Here is an 18,561-nt window from a genome sequence, read left to right on the forward strand (position 1 = left end):
TTATTATTTATTTATTATAATAAATCATTTTTATAATAATAACTATTTCCTTTCTCAAGGGATGGAAAGCCATATCTTTAAAATGTTACCACGAAAGGAGTTTGTAGGAATAATGGTTATGTTAGTTTATGTCACTTTGACTTAACCTATCTTTTCTTTGGTTGCTTTGTCTGTAAAATGGAAAACTAAAATATACCAACTATATATGAAACCAGGTTAAATGAATTCTCTGAGGGTACAGATTAAAAGCATGGATAACTTAAAAAATAAACTAAGAAACAGAATATCATGAGTTCTAGTTTTATGATGAGGTAGATTTCAAAGTGTATTAACTTTTTAATTCTATTTATAGTTATTCTTTTCCTCCTGAATACAGAAGACAGTTCTGAATTATATCTCATTTTCATTCTATAAATAGTGTTACTCCAGATTAACTTTTTTTAGATAGGCACTAAAAGCAATTATATAACACATTTACTGCAGCCACTAAAGTTTTTATTACAATTCTGAATAATTTATCTCAATTTGTTATGGATTTGATTTATTTTAATCTAAATATTAAATCTTAGTCTTAAAACTATCTAGGCATATTTTCTAATTATGTTTTAAAAGTATACATAGTAAGAGGGGCAATTATAAGGTTACAATCATTGATTTAATGTCCCATATACTAAAGTATATAGATTATGTTTTTGGTAGTTGTTATTGTTGTGAAACATGCAGGTTCGGAGACATTTTTCTAGCATTTCATGTAAATTTTCATGCAGGGATATGAAATTATTGCATTTCAAGAGTGACTTCTCCTGCTGCATGGTTTACTAATTTATAGTGAATATTTTCTCTTCTTTTTTTTTTTTTTTTTTTTTTAATTTTATTTTTTTTTTTATTGTTGGCTGTTCAAAACATTACATAGTTCTTGATATATCATATTTCACAATTTGATTCAAGTGGGTTATGAGCTCCCATTTTTACCCCATATACAGATTGCAGAATCACATCAGTTACACATCCATTGATTTACATATTGCCATACTAGTGTCTGTTGTATTCTGCTGTCTTTCCTATCCTCTACTATCCCCCCTCCCCTCCCCTCCCCTCCCCTCCCCTCCCCTCCCCTCCCCTCCCCTCCCCTCCCCTCTTCTCTCTCTGCCCCCTTTACTGACATTCGTTTGTCCCCCTTGTATTATTTTTCCCCTTCCCCTCACTTCCTCTTGTATGTACTTTTGTATACCTCTGAGGGTCTCCTTCCATTTCCATGCATTTTCCCTTCTCTCTCCCTTTCCCTCCCACCTCTCATCCCTGTTTAATGTTAATCTTCTTCTCATGCTCTTCGACCCTACTCTGTTCTTAGCTACTCTCCTTATATCAAAGAAGACATTTGACATTTGTTTTTTAGGGATTGGCTAGCTTCACTTAGCATAATCTGCTCTAATGCCATCCATTTCCCTGTAAATTCTATGATTTTGTCATTTTTTAATGCAGAGTAATACTCCATTGTGTATAAATGCCACATTTTTTTTATCCATTCATCCATTGAAGGGCATCTAGGTTGGTTCCACAGTCTAGCTATTGTGAATTGTGCTGCTATGAACATCGATGTAGCAGTGTCCCTGTAGCATGCTCTTTTTAGGTCTTTAGGGAATAGACCGAGAAGGGGAATAGCTGGGTCAAATGGTGGCTCCATTCCCAGCTTTCCAAGAAATCTCCATACTGCTTTCCAAATTGGCTGCACCAATTTGCAGTCCCACCAGCAATGTACAAGTGTACCCTTTTCCCCACATCCTCGCCAGCACTTGTTGTTGTTTGACTTCATAATGGCTGCCAATCTAACTGGAGTGAGATGGTATCTTAGGGTGGTTTTGATTTGCATTTCTCTGACTGCTAGAGATGGTGAGCATTTTTTCATGTACTTGTTGATTGACTGTATGTCCTCCTCTGAGAAGTGTCTGTTCAGGTCCTTGGCCCATTTGTTGATTGGGTTGTTTGTTCTCTTATTGTCTAATTTTTTGAGCTCTTTGTATACTCTGGATATTAGGGCTCTATCTGAAGTGTGAGGAGTAAAGATTTGTTCCCAGGTTGTAGGCTCTCTATTTACCTCTCTTATTGTATCTTTTGCTGAGAAAAAACTTTTTAGTTTGAGTAAGTCCCATTTGTTGATTCTAGTTATTAACTTTTGTGCTATGGGTGTCCTATTGAGGAATTTGGAGCCCGACCCCACCGACTGTAGATCGTAGCCAACTTTTTCTTCTATCAGACGGCGCGTCTCTGATTTGATATCAAGCTCCTTGATCCATTTTGAATTCACTTTTGTGCATGGCGAGAGAAAGGGATTCAGTTTCATTTTGTTGCATATGGATTTCCAGTTTTCCCAGCACCATTTGTTGAAGATGCTATCCTTCCTCCATTGCATGCTTTTAGACCCTTTATCAAATATAAGATAGTTGTAGTTTTGTGGATTGGTTTCTGTGTCCTCTATTCTGTACCATTGGTCCACCCGCCTGTTTTGGTACCAGTACCATGCTGTTTTTGTTACTATTGCTCTGTAATATAGTTTGAAGTCTGGTATCGCTATACCGCCTGATTCACACTTCCTGCTTAGCATTGTTTTTGCTATTCTGGGTCTTTTATTTTTCCATATGAATTTCATGATTGCTTTCTCTATTTCTACAAGAAATGCCGTTGGGATTTTGATTGGCATTGCATTAAACCTATAGAGAACTTTTGGTAATATCGCCATTTTGATGATGTTAGTTCTGCCTATCCATGAACAGGGTATATTTTTCCATCTTCTAAGATCTTCTTCTATTTCTCTCTTTAGGGTTCTGTAGTTTTCATTGTATAAGTCTTTCACCTCTTTTGTTAGGTTGATTCCTAAGTATTTTATTTTTTTTGAAGATATTGTGAATGGAGTGGTTGTCCTCATTTCCATTTCAGAGGATTTGTCGCTGATATACAGGAATGCCTTTGATTTATGCGTGTTGATTTTATATCCTGCCACTTTGCTGAATTCATTTATTAGCTCTAATAGTTTCTTTGTAGACCCTTTTGGGTCTGCTAGGTATAGAATCATGTCATCTGCAAATAGTGATAATTTAAGTTCTTCTTTTCCTATTTTGATGCCTTTAATTTCTTTCGTCTGTCTAATTGCTCTGGCCAGTGTTTCGAGAACTATGTTGAACAGAAGTGGTGAGAGAGGGCATCCCTGTCTTGTTCCAGATTTTAGAGGGAATGCCTTCAATTTTTCTCCATTCAGAATGATGCTAGCCTGAGGCTTAGCATAGATTGCTTTTACAATATTGAGGTATGTTCCTGTTATCCCTAGTTTTTCTAGAGTTTTGAACATAAAGGGATGCTGTACTTTGTCGAATGCTTTTTCCGCATCTATCGAGATGATCATATGGTTCTTATTTTTAAGTCTATTGATGTGGTGAATAACATTTATTGATTTCCTTATATTGAACCAGCCTTGCATCCCAGGGATGAATCCTACTTGATCATGGTGCACAATTTTTTTGATGTGCCTTTGTATCCGAGTGGCCAGAATTTTATTGAGGATTTTTGCATCCAAGTTCATTAGAGATATTGGTCTGTAGTTTTCTTTCTTTGAAGTGTCTTTGTCTGGTTTAGGTATCAGGGTGATGTTGGCCTCGTAGAATGAATTTGGAAGTTCTCCCTCTTTTTCTATTTCCCGAAGTAGCTTGAAAAGTATTGGTATTAGTTCCTCTTTAAAGGTTTTGTAAAACTCTGCTGTATACCCATCCGGTCCTGGGCTTTTCTTAGTTGGTAGTCTTTTGATGGTTTCTTCTATTTCCTCAATTGATATTGGTCTGTTTAGGTTGTCTATATCCTCCTGACTCAATCTGGGCAGATCATATGACTTAAGAAATTTATCTATGCCTTCACTATCTTCTAATTTATTGGAGTATAAGGATTCAAAATAATTTTTGATTATCTTCTGTATTTCTGAAGTGTCTGTTGTGATATTGCCTCTTTCATCCCGTATGTTAGTGATTTGAGTTCTCTCTCTTCTTCTCTTCGCTAGCATGGCTAAGGGTCTGTCGATTTTGTTTATTTTTTCAAAGAACCAACTTTTAGTTTTGTCAATTTTTTCAATTGTTTCTTTTGTTTCGATTTCATTGATTTCAGCTCTGATTTTAATTATTTCTTGCCTTCTACTTCTTTTGCTGTTGTTTTGCTCTTCTTTTTCTAGGATTTTGAGATGAAGTATGAGATCATTTATTTGTTGGTTTTTTCTTTTTTTAAGGAATGAACTCCAAGCAATGAATTTTCCTCTTAGAACTGCTTTCAATGTGTCCCATAGATTCCGATATGTTGTGTCTGTGTTTTCATTAATCTCTAAGAATTTTTTAATTTCCTCCTTGATGTCTTCTATAACCCATTGATCATTCAGTAACCTATTGTTCATTCTCCAAGTGATATATTCTTTTTCCTTCCTTCTTTTATCGTTGATTTTCAGTTCCATTCCATTATGATCAGATAGGATGCATGGTATTATCTCTACTCCTTTGTATTGTCTAAGAGTTTCCCTGTGACATAATATATGATCTATTTTTGAGAAGGATCCATGTGCTGCTGAGAAAAAAGTGTAACTGTTTGATGTTGGGTGGTATATTCTATATATGTCAATTAAGTCTAGGTTATTAATTGTGTTATTGAGTTCTATAGTTTCCTTATTCAACTTTTGTTTGGAAGATCTGTCCAGTGGTGTGAGAGGTGTGTTGAAGTCTCCCATGATTATTGTATGGTGGTCTATTAGACTCTTGAACTTGAGAAGAGTTTGTTTGATGAACATAGCTGCACCATTGTTTGGGGCATATATATTTATGATTGTTATGTCTTGTTGGTGTATGGTTCCCTTGAGCAGTATGTAGTGTCCCTCTTTATCCCTTTTGATTAACTTTGGCTTAAAATCTATTTTATTTGATATGAGTATGGATACTCCTGCTTGTTTCCGAAGTCCATATGAGTGATATGATTTTTCCCAACCTTTCACCTTCAGCCTATGTATGTCTTTTCCTATCAAATGCGTCTCCTGTAGGCAGCATATTGTTGGGTCTTGTTTTGTGATCCATTCTACTAGCCTGTGTCTCTTGATTGGTGAGTTTAAGCCATTAACATTTAGGGTTATTATTGAGATATGGGTTGTTCTTCCAGCCATATTTGTTTATTTATGTTACTAAACATGGTTTGTTTTCCACTTTGATTATTTTCCCCCCTTTAGTGTCCTACCTCCCACTGTTGGTTTTCATTGTTATTTTACATTTCCTCTTCCTGTAATGTTTTGCCAAGGATGTTTTGAAGAAATGGTTTTCTAGCTGCAAATTCTTTTAACTTTTGTTTATCGTGGAAGGTTTTAATTTCATCTTCCATCCTGAAGCTTAATTTCGCTGGAAACACAATTCTTGGTTGGAACCCATTTTCTTTCAGTGTTTGAAATATGTTATTCCAGGATCTTCTAGCTTTCAGAGTCTGTGTTGAAAGATCAGCTGTTATCCTGATTGGCTTACCCCTAAATGTGATCTGCTTCCTTTCCCTTGTAGCTTTTAAAATTCTCTCCTTGTTCTGTATGTTGGGCATCTTCATTATAATGTGTCTAGGTGTGGGTCTCTTATGATTTTGCACATTCGGCGTCCTGTAGGCTTCTAGGATTTGGGGTTCTGTCTCATTCTTCAAGTCTGGGAAGTTTTCTCGAATTATTTCATTGAATAGATTGCTCATTCCTTTGGTTTGAAACTCTGTTCCTTCCTGTATCCCAATGACTCTTAAATTTGGTCTCTTGATGTTATCCCATATTTCTTGGATGTTCTGCTCATGGTTTCTTAACAGTCTTGCTGAGCTGTCTGTGTTCTTTTCAAGTTGAAATACTTTATCTTCATTGTCTGATGTTCTGTCTTCTAAGTGTTCTACTCTGCTGGTAGTATTCTCAATTGAGTTTTTAAGTTGGCTTATTGCTTCCTGCATTTCTAGGATTTCTGTTTGTTTGTTTTTTATAACCTCTATTTCCCTGTATAGTTGATCTTTTGCTTCTTGGATTTGTTTATGTAATTCATTGTTGAAGTGATCTTTCATTGTCTGATTTTGCTGTCTGATGTCTTCCTTGAGACTCCAGATCATCTGAAGCATGTATATCCTGAATTCTTTATCTGACATTCCATCAGCTGCAGCTATTACCTCTTCTAAAGTTGAGTTGACCTGCAATGCTTGTGGTCCTTTCTTTCCTTGTCTCTTCATACTGTTCGCGTTCCTTTCTTCTTGGTGAAACTGTTGTGCTATTGAATTTTCCCCCTATATATTTATATTGGTCTTGTATAGTTGCAAAGTCTCCCTCGCAGGCACGGGCGGCGGCTCTGCCCCTCCGCCAATTGGGGCAATGTGCCTACCACGCTGGCAGGCCGCTGGGCCTGCTCTGCCAGTCGGTAGCAGGTCCGCCGTCCTTGCAGGCGCGGGCGGCGGCTCTGTCCCTCTGCGGGCCGCTAGGCTTGTTCTGTCGGTGGTCGCCGTTCTGCCTACTTTGCAGGCGCAGGCAGCGGCACTGCCCCTCTGCAGGCCTCTGGGGCTGTACTGCCAGTGGGTCGCAGGTCCGCCTACTTTGCAGGCGTGGGGGGGGGGGCGGCTCTACCCTTCCTCAGGCCACTGGGCCTGTTCTGTCTCTCGGTTGCAGGTCTGACCTGTTCTGATGGTGGTCTCAGTTCCGATTACCTTGCAGGCGCGGGGGGGAGGGGGCGGCTCTGCCTCTCAGCAGGCCGCTGCTCCTCTTCTGCCGGTGGGTCGCAGGCCCGCCTACCTTGCAGGAGTGATTGGAAGCTCTGTCCCGCCGCGGGCCACTGGGCCTTTTCTGTCGGTGGTCACCCTTCCCCTACCTGGCAGGCGAGGGGGGTGGGGGGCGGCTCTGCCCCTCAGCAGGCCGCTGGGCCTGCTCTGTGATTGGTCCCAGTTCCGTCTACTATGCCAGCGCAGGGGGAGGGGGCGGCTCAGCCTCTCAGCAGGCGGCTGCTCCTCTTCTGCCAGTGGGTCGCAGGCCCGCCTACCTTGCAGGAGTGATTGGAAGCTCTGTCCCGCCCTGGGCCACTGGGCCTTTTCTGTCGGTGGTCACCCTTCCCCTACCTGGCAGGCGAGGGGGGTGGGGGGCGGCTCTGCCCCTCAGCAGGCTGCTGGGCCTGCTCTGTGTTTGGTCCCAGTTCTCTCTACTATGCCGGCGCAGGGGGAGGGGGCGGCTCAGCCTCTCAGCAGGCGACTGCTCCTCTTCTGCCGGTGGGTCGCAGGCCCGCCTACCTTGCAGGAGTGATTGGAAGCTCTGTCCCGCCCTGGGCCACTGGGCCTTTTCTGTCGGTGGTCACCCTTCCCCTACCTGGCAGGCGAGGGGGGTGGGGGGCGGCTCTGCCCCTCAGCAGGCCGCTGGGCCTGCTCTGTCTTTGGTCCCAGTTCCCTCTACTATGCTGGCGCAGGGGGAGGGGGCGGCTCAGCCTCTCAGCAGGCGGCTGCTCCTCTTCTGCCGGTGGGTCGCAGGCCCGCCTACCTTGCAGGAGTAATTGGAAGCTCTGTCCCGCCCTGGGCCACTGGGCCTTTTCTGTCGGTGGTCACCCTTCCCCTACCTGGCAGGCGAGGGGGGTGGGGGGCGGCTCTGCCCCTCAGCAGGCTGCTGGGCCTGCTCTGTGTTTGGTCCCAGTTCTCTCTACTATGCCGGCTCAGGGGGAGGGGGCGGCTCAGCCTCTCAGCAGGCGACTGCTCCTCTTCTGCCGGTGGGTCGCAGGCCCGCCTACCTTGCAGGAGTGATTGGAAGCTCTGTCCCGCCCTGGGCCACTGGGCCTTTTCTGTTGGTGGTCACCCTTCCCCTACCTGGCAGGCGAGGGGGGTGGGGGGCTGCTCTGCCCCTCAGCAGGCTGCTGGGCCTGCTCTGTGTTTGGTCCCAGTTCTCTCTACTATGCTGGCGCAGGGGGAGGGGCATTTTCTCTTCTTTTCAGAGAAATGTTCCCTCCTATATCCCCTTAAGGGAGACTGCATTAGAATTAATAACACTAAAGAATAATTTGAAATGTGATATTTAGCTTTATGCTTCTTTTTATCTTTTAAAATTTTATTGGTGCATAATAATTATGCATAATAATGGAATCCATTGTAACTTAGTCATATATACATGTAACATTTTGGGGGCAATTTCATTCACTAGTACCTTATCTTTCCCTCCCCTCCTCCCTCTCACTTCCTCTATGCCACTGGTCTCCCTTCTCTTTTTATGAACAACCTTTTTTCACTATTTTTCTCTCTAGTGTCCACATATGAGAGAAACATACAAGCTTCGAAACTCTGAGTTGCTCTTATTTTTATTAGAATAATTCTATAAACATGGGTATTCATGTCTTGCTAAATAGTATGCTAATTTCAGTTCTTTTACATAAATACTCAAGAGTGGTATAGCTAAGTCATATGAGGAACCATCTTTTGAGGAACCTCCATACTGATTTTCATGGTAATTGTGTTCATTTCCCCCATATCCTTTCCAGCATAATTTTTAGTAATATTTTTTGATGATTACCATTGTAATTGAAATGAGATAAAATCTTAGAGTAGTTTTGATTTGCATTTCTCTACATGCTAAAGATGTTGAGCAATAAAGATATATTCGTTGGCCTATTTATTATTTTGAGAACAGTCTGTTTAGTTCATTTTAATTGAGTTATTTCTTTTTTTGTTGTTAAGATTTTAGAGTTCTATATATATTCTGAATATTAATCCTCTGTCAGAGAGTAGCTGGCAAAGATTTTTTTCCCATTTTATAGCTCAGTCTTCATGCTCTTATTTTCTGTGCTGTGCAAAACTTTTTAATTTGATGCAATCCCATTTATTAATTCTTAATATTCTTTTCTGAGCTTTAGGAATCCTATTAGGGGAAATCATTGCCTGTTACTTTATGTTGGAGTGTTGACCCTTTGTTTCTTGTATCAGTTGAAATTTCTAGTCTAATTCCCTGTACTTTGATACATTTTGAGTTGACTTTCTGCAAGGTGAGAGGAAGGAATTTAGTCTCATTTTTCTATATATGAATATCCAGTTGTCCCAGCACCATTTGTTAAACAGGTTGTCTTTTCTCTCACGTATGATTTTGGTACCTTAGTCAAGGATCTGATTACTGTACCTGTGTGGGTTTGTCTCTGTGTCTTCTATTCTATTCTATTAGTCTGCTTGTCTGTTTTTATGCCAGTACCATGCAATTTTTGTTACTATATCACTGTAGTACAATTTATGATCAGGTATTATAATGTCTCTAGCATTGTGTTTTTTTTTGGCTTAGAATTTTTTGATATTTTGGGTCTTTTATTCTTCCATATTAATCTTAGGATTGTTTTTTCTAAGTCTGTGGTATAATTGGTATTTTGATAGGGATTGTATTGACTCTGTAGATTGTTTTTTGTAATATGGCCATTTTAACAATATTAATTTTGTCTATTCATGAACATGGGAGGTCTTTCCAACTTCTAGTGGCTTCAGTTTCTTTTTTCCTTTTATCCCTACTTTATTTATATTTTTAATAAGAATGGTAGACTAAAATATATATACCAACCATATAGGATTGCAACAAATCCTATATAGTTGAAATGCATATAGGCTTTTTTTCAAAGGCTTTCTGTGAGATGATTATGATTTTTGACCATAATTACATTTATGTGGTAAATTATACTTACTGATTTGATTTAGATATGTTGTATATGTTGAAGCATCCTTGAACTTCTGGGAAAAAAACAATTTGATCATGATGTACAATCTTTTTAATGTGTTGTTACTCCAATAAGCATACAAGAGTGGTTCTCACCATAGTACTATCAATACAGTGTTCTATTATTTTCATTGCAGAGGTGTTTCACCTCCTTGGTTAGAATATTACTAGGTATTCTACTTTTTTGAAACTACTGTGGATGAATTTATTTTTCTGATTTCTCTTTTCAGTGAATTCATTAGTATAAAGAAAAGCTTTGATTTTATATGCTGATTTTGTATCCTGCTATTTTGCTTAGTTTACTTATTAGCTCTATAAGTCTTCTCATGGAATTTTATGGATCTTCTAAGTAGAGGATCATATCACCTGCAAACAGTGATAATTTGACCTCTTCCTTTTTATCCCTTTTATTTCCTTCTCTTGCATAACTGCTTAGGATAAAATTTCAAGTACTATATTGAATGGGAGTGGTGAGAGTGGACATCATTGTCTTGTTCCTGATTTTAGAGAAACTGCTCTCATTTTTTTCCCATCGAGTATGATGTTGACTTTGGGTTTGTTGTATATAAACTTTATGAGGTTGAGGTAAGTTTCCAGTACCTAGCTTATTTCCTTTTATTCCAGGGTATATTAGCAATGGGCACTAGTGCCAATTTAATTATCTAGTTGGTTTCTCAATTATTCATGAGACTAGAAATAGTATTTTATTCATGAATCTATAAAGCCCAAGAGAGCACAGGACAGTTTATTGCATGAGTGATTAATATATTTTTTAAAAATTGAATTCCATTACCTTTACTATAAGATTATTAAGGCAATATTCTGGGTATTATTTCCTGTTGGGTTTTCATGACATAGCTAAATGGGGACACATAAAAGGTGGCAAATAATTACAGAAAATTTTGTGCTAACTGGGGTTTGGTGTGTTTATTGGTGATAAAAGATAAGGGATACCTCGCTCTTTGCTTTCCTTTTTTTCCAGGAACCTCTTTCTCCCAGAGGGTAAATTCCTAGAGGTATGACTTTTTTCTCATTCAAATATAGAACTTTTTTGTATGTAGACTCCTGACCATTTGAACTTTCTATTTCAATTTTCTGTTCTTAAGCTATGAAATTTGATTTCTATACGTCCCAGGATAGTAAAGAAAAGAAGTGAGAATGGTTGAGTGAAAAATTTTTTTCACATGCATATACATGTGAAATATACATGTATACTTTGTGTGTGTTAAGGAATGTTGCAAACTTCAGAACCTTAGTGTCTATCTATTATTACCATGTGGGAATGGGGGTTCAGTGTTTTCCCAGATTGTGATTGTTTTTCACATAATTTGAAATTTGTTTTTAGGTAAAATTTTCTAACTTTAACATTTAGTTCATTTTAGGAATCTATGTGCAAACCAAAATTATAACTGTAAGCTAAATTTGGCTTATTGGTTACTAGTTTGCTAATACAGGACAGATATTCTATACATGGCTGGTTTATCTTGCCTATTCTTTTTAATTTTTATTTTTAAACAAAATCACAATTTTAGATTTGCTATTGGACTCTGTGCCCTCAAATAAATGAGCCAAACTATTTAACATTCATCTGATGTCATAATCAGATGAGATTTTTGCTTGTGGTTTAATAAATGTAGCAGATCTTAAATCCTTTTTATTTTATTTTTTTGCATTTGAAGTGCTGGTGGTTTTAATACACCAAATCAAATTTATTTTGATCTTTTAACTATGCATCAAACAAAAGCATTCTGTTGTGTATGAGATGGACAAAAGTCTGTACCTCTCAGGCTACTGAACATACCTTACTTGGACAACATGAGACTTGATGTACTGTCTTCTCAGTTTGGATTCATTAAATGTTTCATTTATCTGTTAAAAAGTAAAATGGATGATTATTATGTTTTCTTTTTAAGTTATCATTTTAGTAAACTTCAACTATAACAAAAGCAAACAGAGTAGTGTAATAAAATATGTATCCATAATTCAGCTTGACCATTTATTAACTTATGGCCGAATCTGTTTCATTTTACTTTTCAATCTCACAGGAATTAAAAATTTCTTAGTATTATCACCTATTCAATGTCCAAATTTTCCCAGATTATCGGGCATGATAGGACAGAATATTCATTTTGAAGAGGTAAATTTAAAGCACCCAATTGACATTGTTTGCATTTTACATGCAGACTTTGATTTAATATTAATGCAATGAGTCTTAGTAGAAATATTCCCAGGGGGGATGTTTCTAATTTTTTGTTTCTGCAAGGGAAGAGCCCTATAATACCTGGACTGCAATATATTTTTCCTTCTTTTTCAATTGCATTTTACTGACAGGTTTAAAAAATGTGATGTAGTAGAAATCTCTTAGAGAAGATTTATAAAATAAGAATCATTTTCTTAACTTTTCTCCTCCCCTCTCTCCAATCTCATGAATGACTTCCTGTAGCAGGAACTTCACACATCACTATACAATTGCACTCATACTTGGCAAATACATGCCTCATACAAAGCAACTTGTTGGATTTCACAAAAGATTTAATTTATATTTTTCCTTCTCCAAAGCAATTAAAATGTGTTCGTTTATTAAAAGAAAAAAAAAAAAACTCGTGAAGGTAAATCTATGAATGGGGTAGATAGAGTCATGTTTTCTTGGTGACTCAATGGAAGACAGATAGTAAGCATGCCAATAAATAAATATATAATTATGGCAGTTTGAGATGGTATTAAGTGGTATGAAAAATGTAAAATAATGAGATGAAGTGACTCAGGAACAGTATTTGAATGATCAAATAAGGCCTTTTGGAAGAAGTGACATCTCAGTGAAAACTGAAAGATGAAAAGCTGATAATCAAGGGGAAAAGAGTTTAGTTTTCCAGATGGAGTGAACAGCAGTGTGAAGATCCTAGGTAACAATGATATTGGTATATTTGAGGGATAGAAGGAAAGTTGTTGTGACTCAAGTCAAGTGAGTAAGCGATAAAGTGTTTAAGAGTTTGGATGTTATTTCAAGATACACTGAATGCAGGGATCCTGAAAAGTGAGCAAGTAAATTAAATTATATTTTTTCCATTCCCAATTATGATATATGTTTTTCCTGGGGCCAAGTAGAATTTAGATTTATGTGAGTCAAGGAAGTAAGGAGTTGGTAAAGAATTTTTTCTCCCATATGCCAGGTAAGAATCCAGAGAACAGTCCGAGAGCCTTATGTAAAGAACAAACCACCACAGTCTCTTGGAGTAACCAGGCTAGGGGATGTTTGTGAATACCTAGGAATAAAGCTGACACTGGGCTTCTTTGAGGCTATGTAAAGGCCCATAGTAGTCAATATGTGATTGAAAGGGGAGGGTAAACCTTCCTTGCACCTGAGGTTAGTTATACAGTAGGCAGAAAATGAGGAGCCAGGAAACTTCCTTTGGTATGGACAGATAGAGTGCATGTTGTGCAAACCTCAGCCAGTTAGGATTTAAACACTTCTCACTTTCCATCTTATGGGGCTACCTCAATAACAAGAATCTGGCCCCAATAAGCCAGCAAGAAAATATGATAATGCAAATAAAGGAGCCCAGCAGATAGAGAGGACATAAAATGGATTAGGTGCTAATCAAATCACAACTGCTTCAGGAAACAGGTAGCAACCTGAACAATAATGGCAAAAAGCCCACATAAGAATCCTCAGGCACAGAATGAAAAGAAAAAAGCAAAAAAACCAAAAAACTATATGATACAAAACCCCGAAATTTTCAAGATTAAAAATTCAGTCAGATCCAACATGGCGGCCGGCAAGGAAGCAGCACTTTCAGTATCTCCACATTAACCGGATCAGAAACACCCATTAAAACAGCTACATTCTACCTACTGAGGAACTTCTAGCAAAATTCCGCTGAAAGGAGACCTGCCAGGAAGTAGTAAGTTATATTAGAGGTGACAGTTGGCCCCAGACAAGTGAATCTTGGCCGGCCGCGGGCGCAGAGGTCCAATCCTGCAGCCACCGCCCAACCGGCTCTGCAAGCGGCCACCGGCGGCCCGGGGCAGTGAGAAGGGTCCACGCCTGGCCCAGGAGACGGCTCCCGCCATCCTGGCTCTCCTGGCGGCCCCGCTCGCTCGGTGATCGGCCACCCCGCCCGCCCGGCTCTTAGCCACGAGGCCACTGCCTACCGGGTTCTACAAGCGGCCCCCGTCGGCCAGCGCTCCGAGAAGGGTCCCCGCCTGGCCGGGCAAACGGCCCCGCCCACCCGGCAAACGCCCCCCCCCCCACCCGCCCTCCCGGCTCCGTTGGCGGCCCCGCCCCCGGCCAGCGCAGGCTCGGCTCTGCAGGCGGCCCTGGCGGCCTGCGCAGCGAGAAGGATCCCTGCTTGGCCTGGCAAACGGCCTGTGCCCTCCCGGCGCTGCTAACGCCCCGCCCACCCGGCAAACGGGGCCCCCGCCCTCCGGGCTCTGCTGGCACCCCGCCCGCGGCCACCACCCCAGGCTCTGCAGTCGGCCCCCAGCGGCCCTGCGCTTCGAGAAGGGTCCCTGCCCGGCAGACGGCCTGTGCCCTCCAAGCTCTGCTAACGGCCCCGCCCCCACTGCGAACGGCCCCACCCACCAGGCAAACGGCTCCCCCCCTGAGACTGCGTGAAGGAAATCTAACCAAGCCTTTATGAAATAGCGAACTGGGAACTAAAACCAGAGATTGGGTCAGACCAGAGACAAGCCAGTTCCACCCCTCCCTTCGGACACTCCAGCAAGGAGGCAGGGGCCCGCCATTGCAGAGAGGGGAAGTCACCAAAGTTCGGCCAAAGAGATTCCTTCCCAGCGGAATCTACTTTGGCAGGTGTGTGACTCCCACCCGCATCAGATACAAACAACCGGGAAACTTCAAAATCTCTCCGTGGGCGTGACTGTAAGGGCCAAGGGACTCCCGACCCCCAACTCCCAATACTGCCAGTGACGTGGGCGTGACTGTAGGGGCGGAGGGAAGCAGAGAAGACTCCCCACCCCCAACTCCCCCAACCGCCAACTGAGAGGGCGTGACAGTAGGGGCGGAGGGAAACAGAGGACACTCCAGACCCCCAACTCCTCCTACTGCTAGCGGAGTGGTCGTGATTGTAGGGGCTGAGGGAAGCAGATGGGATCCTCGACCCCCAACTCCCATTACCACCAGTGGCGACACCAATGGTCTTAGCCGCCAGACTCCGAAGGTGTGCCCACCAAAGGGGTCAGGAAAAATTAAACTATTGACTCCCAGAACACAGCTCCACAGCACTGGGGCTTAGATGAATGACAGAGAGAGTGCTCAGTCATTAGGGAAATAGAGCACCCAGAGGTGCTGAAAGTGTAACCAAATCCTTGGAGAACCTCCTCCGGTGCACAGGACCTGGCTGGCTGGCAGGAGGAAGGGGAGGAGGGGCCGTAGAAGTGAAACGGCTCTGGACCAACAGGATTGAGAGACTCCCAGGAGCCGCCTTACAGGGATTGCTGTTGACACATTGAGGGCAAATCTCAGCCTGGAGGGCACAGCTTTGCCTACGGGAAGAGAAGAAAATGGATCTCTAAGACCTAATTTTATTTCTTATTTTATTTTATCTTTTCTCTCCCTTTTTCCCTCTTTCTCTCCCCTTCCAAGTTTTATTGTTCTTTCCATTCTCCTCTATGCTATCTAACTCCCCCTCCTTCTTACTTTTCAAGAGCACCTTCCTTTCCCTTCCCCCCAACTTTCATCCCAAGCATTACGTCCTCCATTTCGTGTAACTGTCTAAATGCAAACAGGTGAATGTTTCGAGGCCGTCTATAGTGCTCCTAAATACCTAGCTACTACCAACACCCTGATCCAATTGACGGTTAGCATCCCCCTTCAGTAGAGCAATCTTCTAAAGTAGCCAAGACATACTAACCCGTATACCTTCATAGCACCCAACATAAAGTCCTAAGAACAAAAAACAAATCACTATATGCATACAAAATCCGGAAGCCCTTTATAAATTGAATGAATCAGCTCTAAAGTACAATAAAGCCCAACATCTATAGGCATAATCTCCCACCACAAAGGAGAAACAACAGATATAAACAAAGCCAAAACAAATGTATAGGAGAAGGCAGTTACAAAGCAGTCAAATAGAGCTGGAAAGTAACGTGAACAACATGAAAAAAACAGGGAAAAAAGTTGTACAGATAATGCAGGACAACTTAAATCTACAGGAGGACCTAGAAGCATCAGAAACATGGACAGGGAAAGAAATCAAGGCATACCTAACTCAGATGGAACGGAATTTTAGAGAAGACATGAGACAGCAAATCCAAGAATTGAAAGTATATTTTGAAAACCAACTAAACAAACAAATACAAACTGCAAAGAACGAGCTTTACCAGGAGATAGAGATCTTAAAAAAAAACCAAACAGTGATTTTAGAAATGCAAGAAACCATAAACCAGATTAAAAATGCTAACGAGAATATTACAAATAGACTAGATCAAGTAGAAGTCAGAACATCAGATAATGAAGACAAAGTTTATCAACTTGAAAAGAATATAGTCAATACTGAAAAGATGCTTAAATCTCACGAGCAATCTATCCAAGAGATATGGGATTTCATCAAAAAACCAAATTTGAGAGTCATTGGGATAGAAGAAGGCACAGAGATTCAAGCCAAAGGAATGGACAACCTATTGAATGAAATAATCCTAGAAAACTTCCCAGAGATGAAAGATGGAATGGATTGCCAAATCCTGGAAGCCTACAGGACCCCAAACATCCAAAACTGTAATAGGCCAACTCCAAGACATATAATTATGAAGATAGCCAACATACAGAACAAGGAGAGAATATTAAAAGCTACGAGGGAAAGGAGGCAGATTACATTCAGGGGTAAACCAATTAGGTTAACGGCTGATTTTTCATCACAGACTTTGAAAGCGAGAAGATCCTGGAACAATGTATTTCAAACACTGAAAAATAATGGATTCCAACCAAGAATACTGTATCCAGCAAAATTATGCTTCAGATTTGACAATGAAATTAAAATCTTTCACGATAAACAAAAGCTAAAAGATTTCGCAGCCAGAAAACCAGCACTGCAAAGCATTTTGGGCAAAATTCTACAAGAAGAGGAATGGAAAAACAGTGCCCAAAACCAACAGCGGGAGGTATCTCAGTAAAGGCGGAGGAAAACAACCAAAAAGCAAAAACTAGCCAAACTAAAATAAATAAATAAATAAACATGACTGGAAGTACAAATCATATTTCAATTGTAACCTTAAATGTTAATGGACTAAACTCACCAATCAAGAGACACAGGCTGGTAACCTGGATCAAAAAAACAAATCCAACAATATGCTGCCTTCAGGAGACTCATATGATAGGAAAAGACATACACAGGCTGAAGGTGAAAGGTTGGGAAAAATCATACCACTCACATGGCCCTCGGAAGCAAGCAGGAGTGGCCATACTCATATCGAATAAACTCAACTTCAAACCTAAGTTAATCAAAAGGGATAAAGAAGGACACTATATCCTGTTAAAAGGAACTATTCACCAACAAGACATAACAATTATCAATTTATATGCACCAAATAATGGTGCAGCAACATTCATAAAACAAACTCTCCTCAAGTTCAAGAGTCAAATTGACCACAACACAATAATTATGGGTGACTTCAACACACCGCTCTCGCCATTAGACAGATCCTCCAGACAAAAGCTGAATAAAGAAACTATAGAACTCAATGACACAATCAATAACCTAGACTTAACCGACATATATAGAATATATCAACCATCATCAAGTGGATACACGTTCTTCTCAGCAGCACATGGATCGTACTCAAAGATAGATCATATATTATGCCATAGGGCAACTCTTAGTAAATATAAAGGAGTGGAGATAATACCATGCACCATATCTGATCATAATGGAATGAAACTGGAAATCAATGAAAAAAGAAGGAAGGAAAAATCCTGCATCACATGGAAAATAAACAATATGTTACTGAATGATCAATGGGTTACAGAAGACATAAAGGAGGAAATCAAAAAATTCTTAGAGATAAACGACAATTCAGACACAACATACCGGAATCTATGGGACACAATGAAAGCAGTTTTAAGAGGGAAATTCATTTCCTGGAGTTCATTCCTCAAAAAAAGAAAAAACCAACAAATAAACGAACTCACACTACATCTCAAAACCCTAGAAAAGGAAGAGCAAAACAACAGCAAATATAGCAGAAGACAAGAAATAATTAAAATCAGAGCGGAAATCAACGAAATTGAAACAAAAAAAACCATTGAAAAAATTGATAAAACTAAAAGTTGGTTCTTTGAAAAAATAAATAAGATCGACAGACCCTTAGCCATGCTAACGAAGAGAAGAAGAGAGAAAACTCAAATCACTAACATACGGGATGAAAAAGGCAATATCACAACAGACACTACAGAAATACAGAAGATAATTAGAAAGTATTTTGAAACCCTATATTCTAATAAAATAGAAGACAGTGAAGACATCGATAAATTTCTTAAGTCATATGAGCTGCCCAGATTGAGTCAGGAAGACACACACAATTTAAACAGACCAATAACAAAGGAAGAAATAGAAGAAGCCATCAAAAGACTACCAACCAAAAAAAGCCCTGGACCAGATGGGTATACAGCGGAGTTTTACAAAACCTTCAAAGAAGAATTAATACCAATACTTTTCAAGCTATTTCAAGAAATAGAAAAAGAAGGAGCTCTTCCAAATTCATTCTATGAGGCCAACATCACCCTGATCCCGAAACCAGACAAAGACACTTCAAAGAAAGAAAACTATAGACCAATATCTCTAATGAACATAGATGCAAAAATTCTCAATAAA

The 18,561-nt window shown here is 40.2% G+C and overlaps 1 protein-coding gene across 1 annotated transcript in view; it reads right to left on the minus strand.

The window, feature by feature from the left end:
- The window catches only part of LOC114102063 (transmembrane protease serine 11C-like), a 66,482-nt gene that overhangs the window by 23,701 nt on the left and 24,220 nt on the right, over nucleotides 1-18,561 (minus strand). Inside the window, exon 4 of the mRNA XM_027947314.2 lies at nucleotides 11,535-11,602. Within this exon, the coding sequence (XP_027803115.1) occupies nucleotides 11,535-11,602 (68 nt within the window). The remainder of the gene's footprint in view (nucleotides 1-11,534; nucleotides 11,603-18,561) is intronic.

The sequence above is a fragment of the Marmota flaviventris genome, chromosome 7 (genome assembly GCF_047511675.1).
Source record: "Marmota flaviventris isolate mMarFla1 chromosome 7, mMarFla1.hap1, whole genome shotgun sequence".
Lineage (NCBI taxonomy): Eukaryota > Metazoa > Chordata > Mammalia > Rodentia > Sciuridae > Marmota > Marmota flaviventris.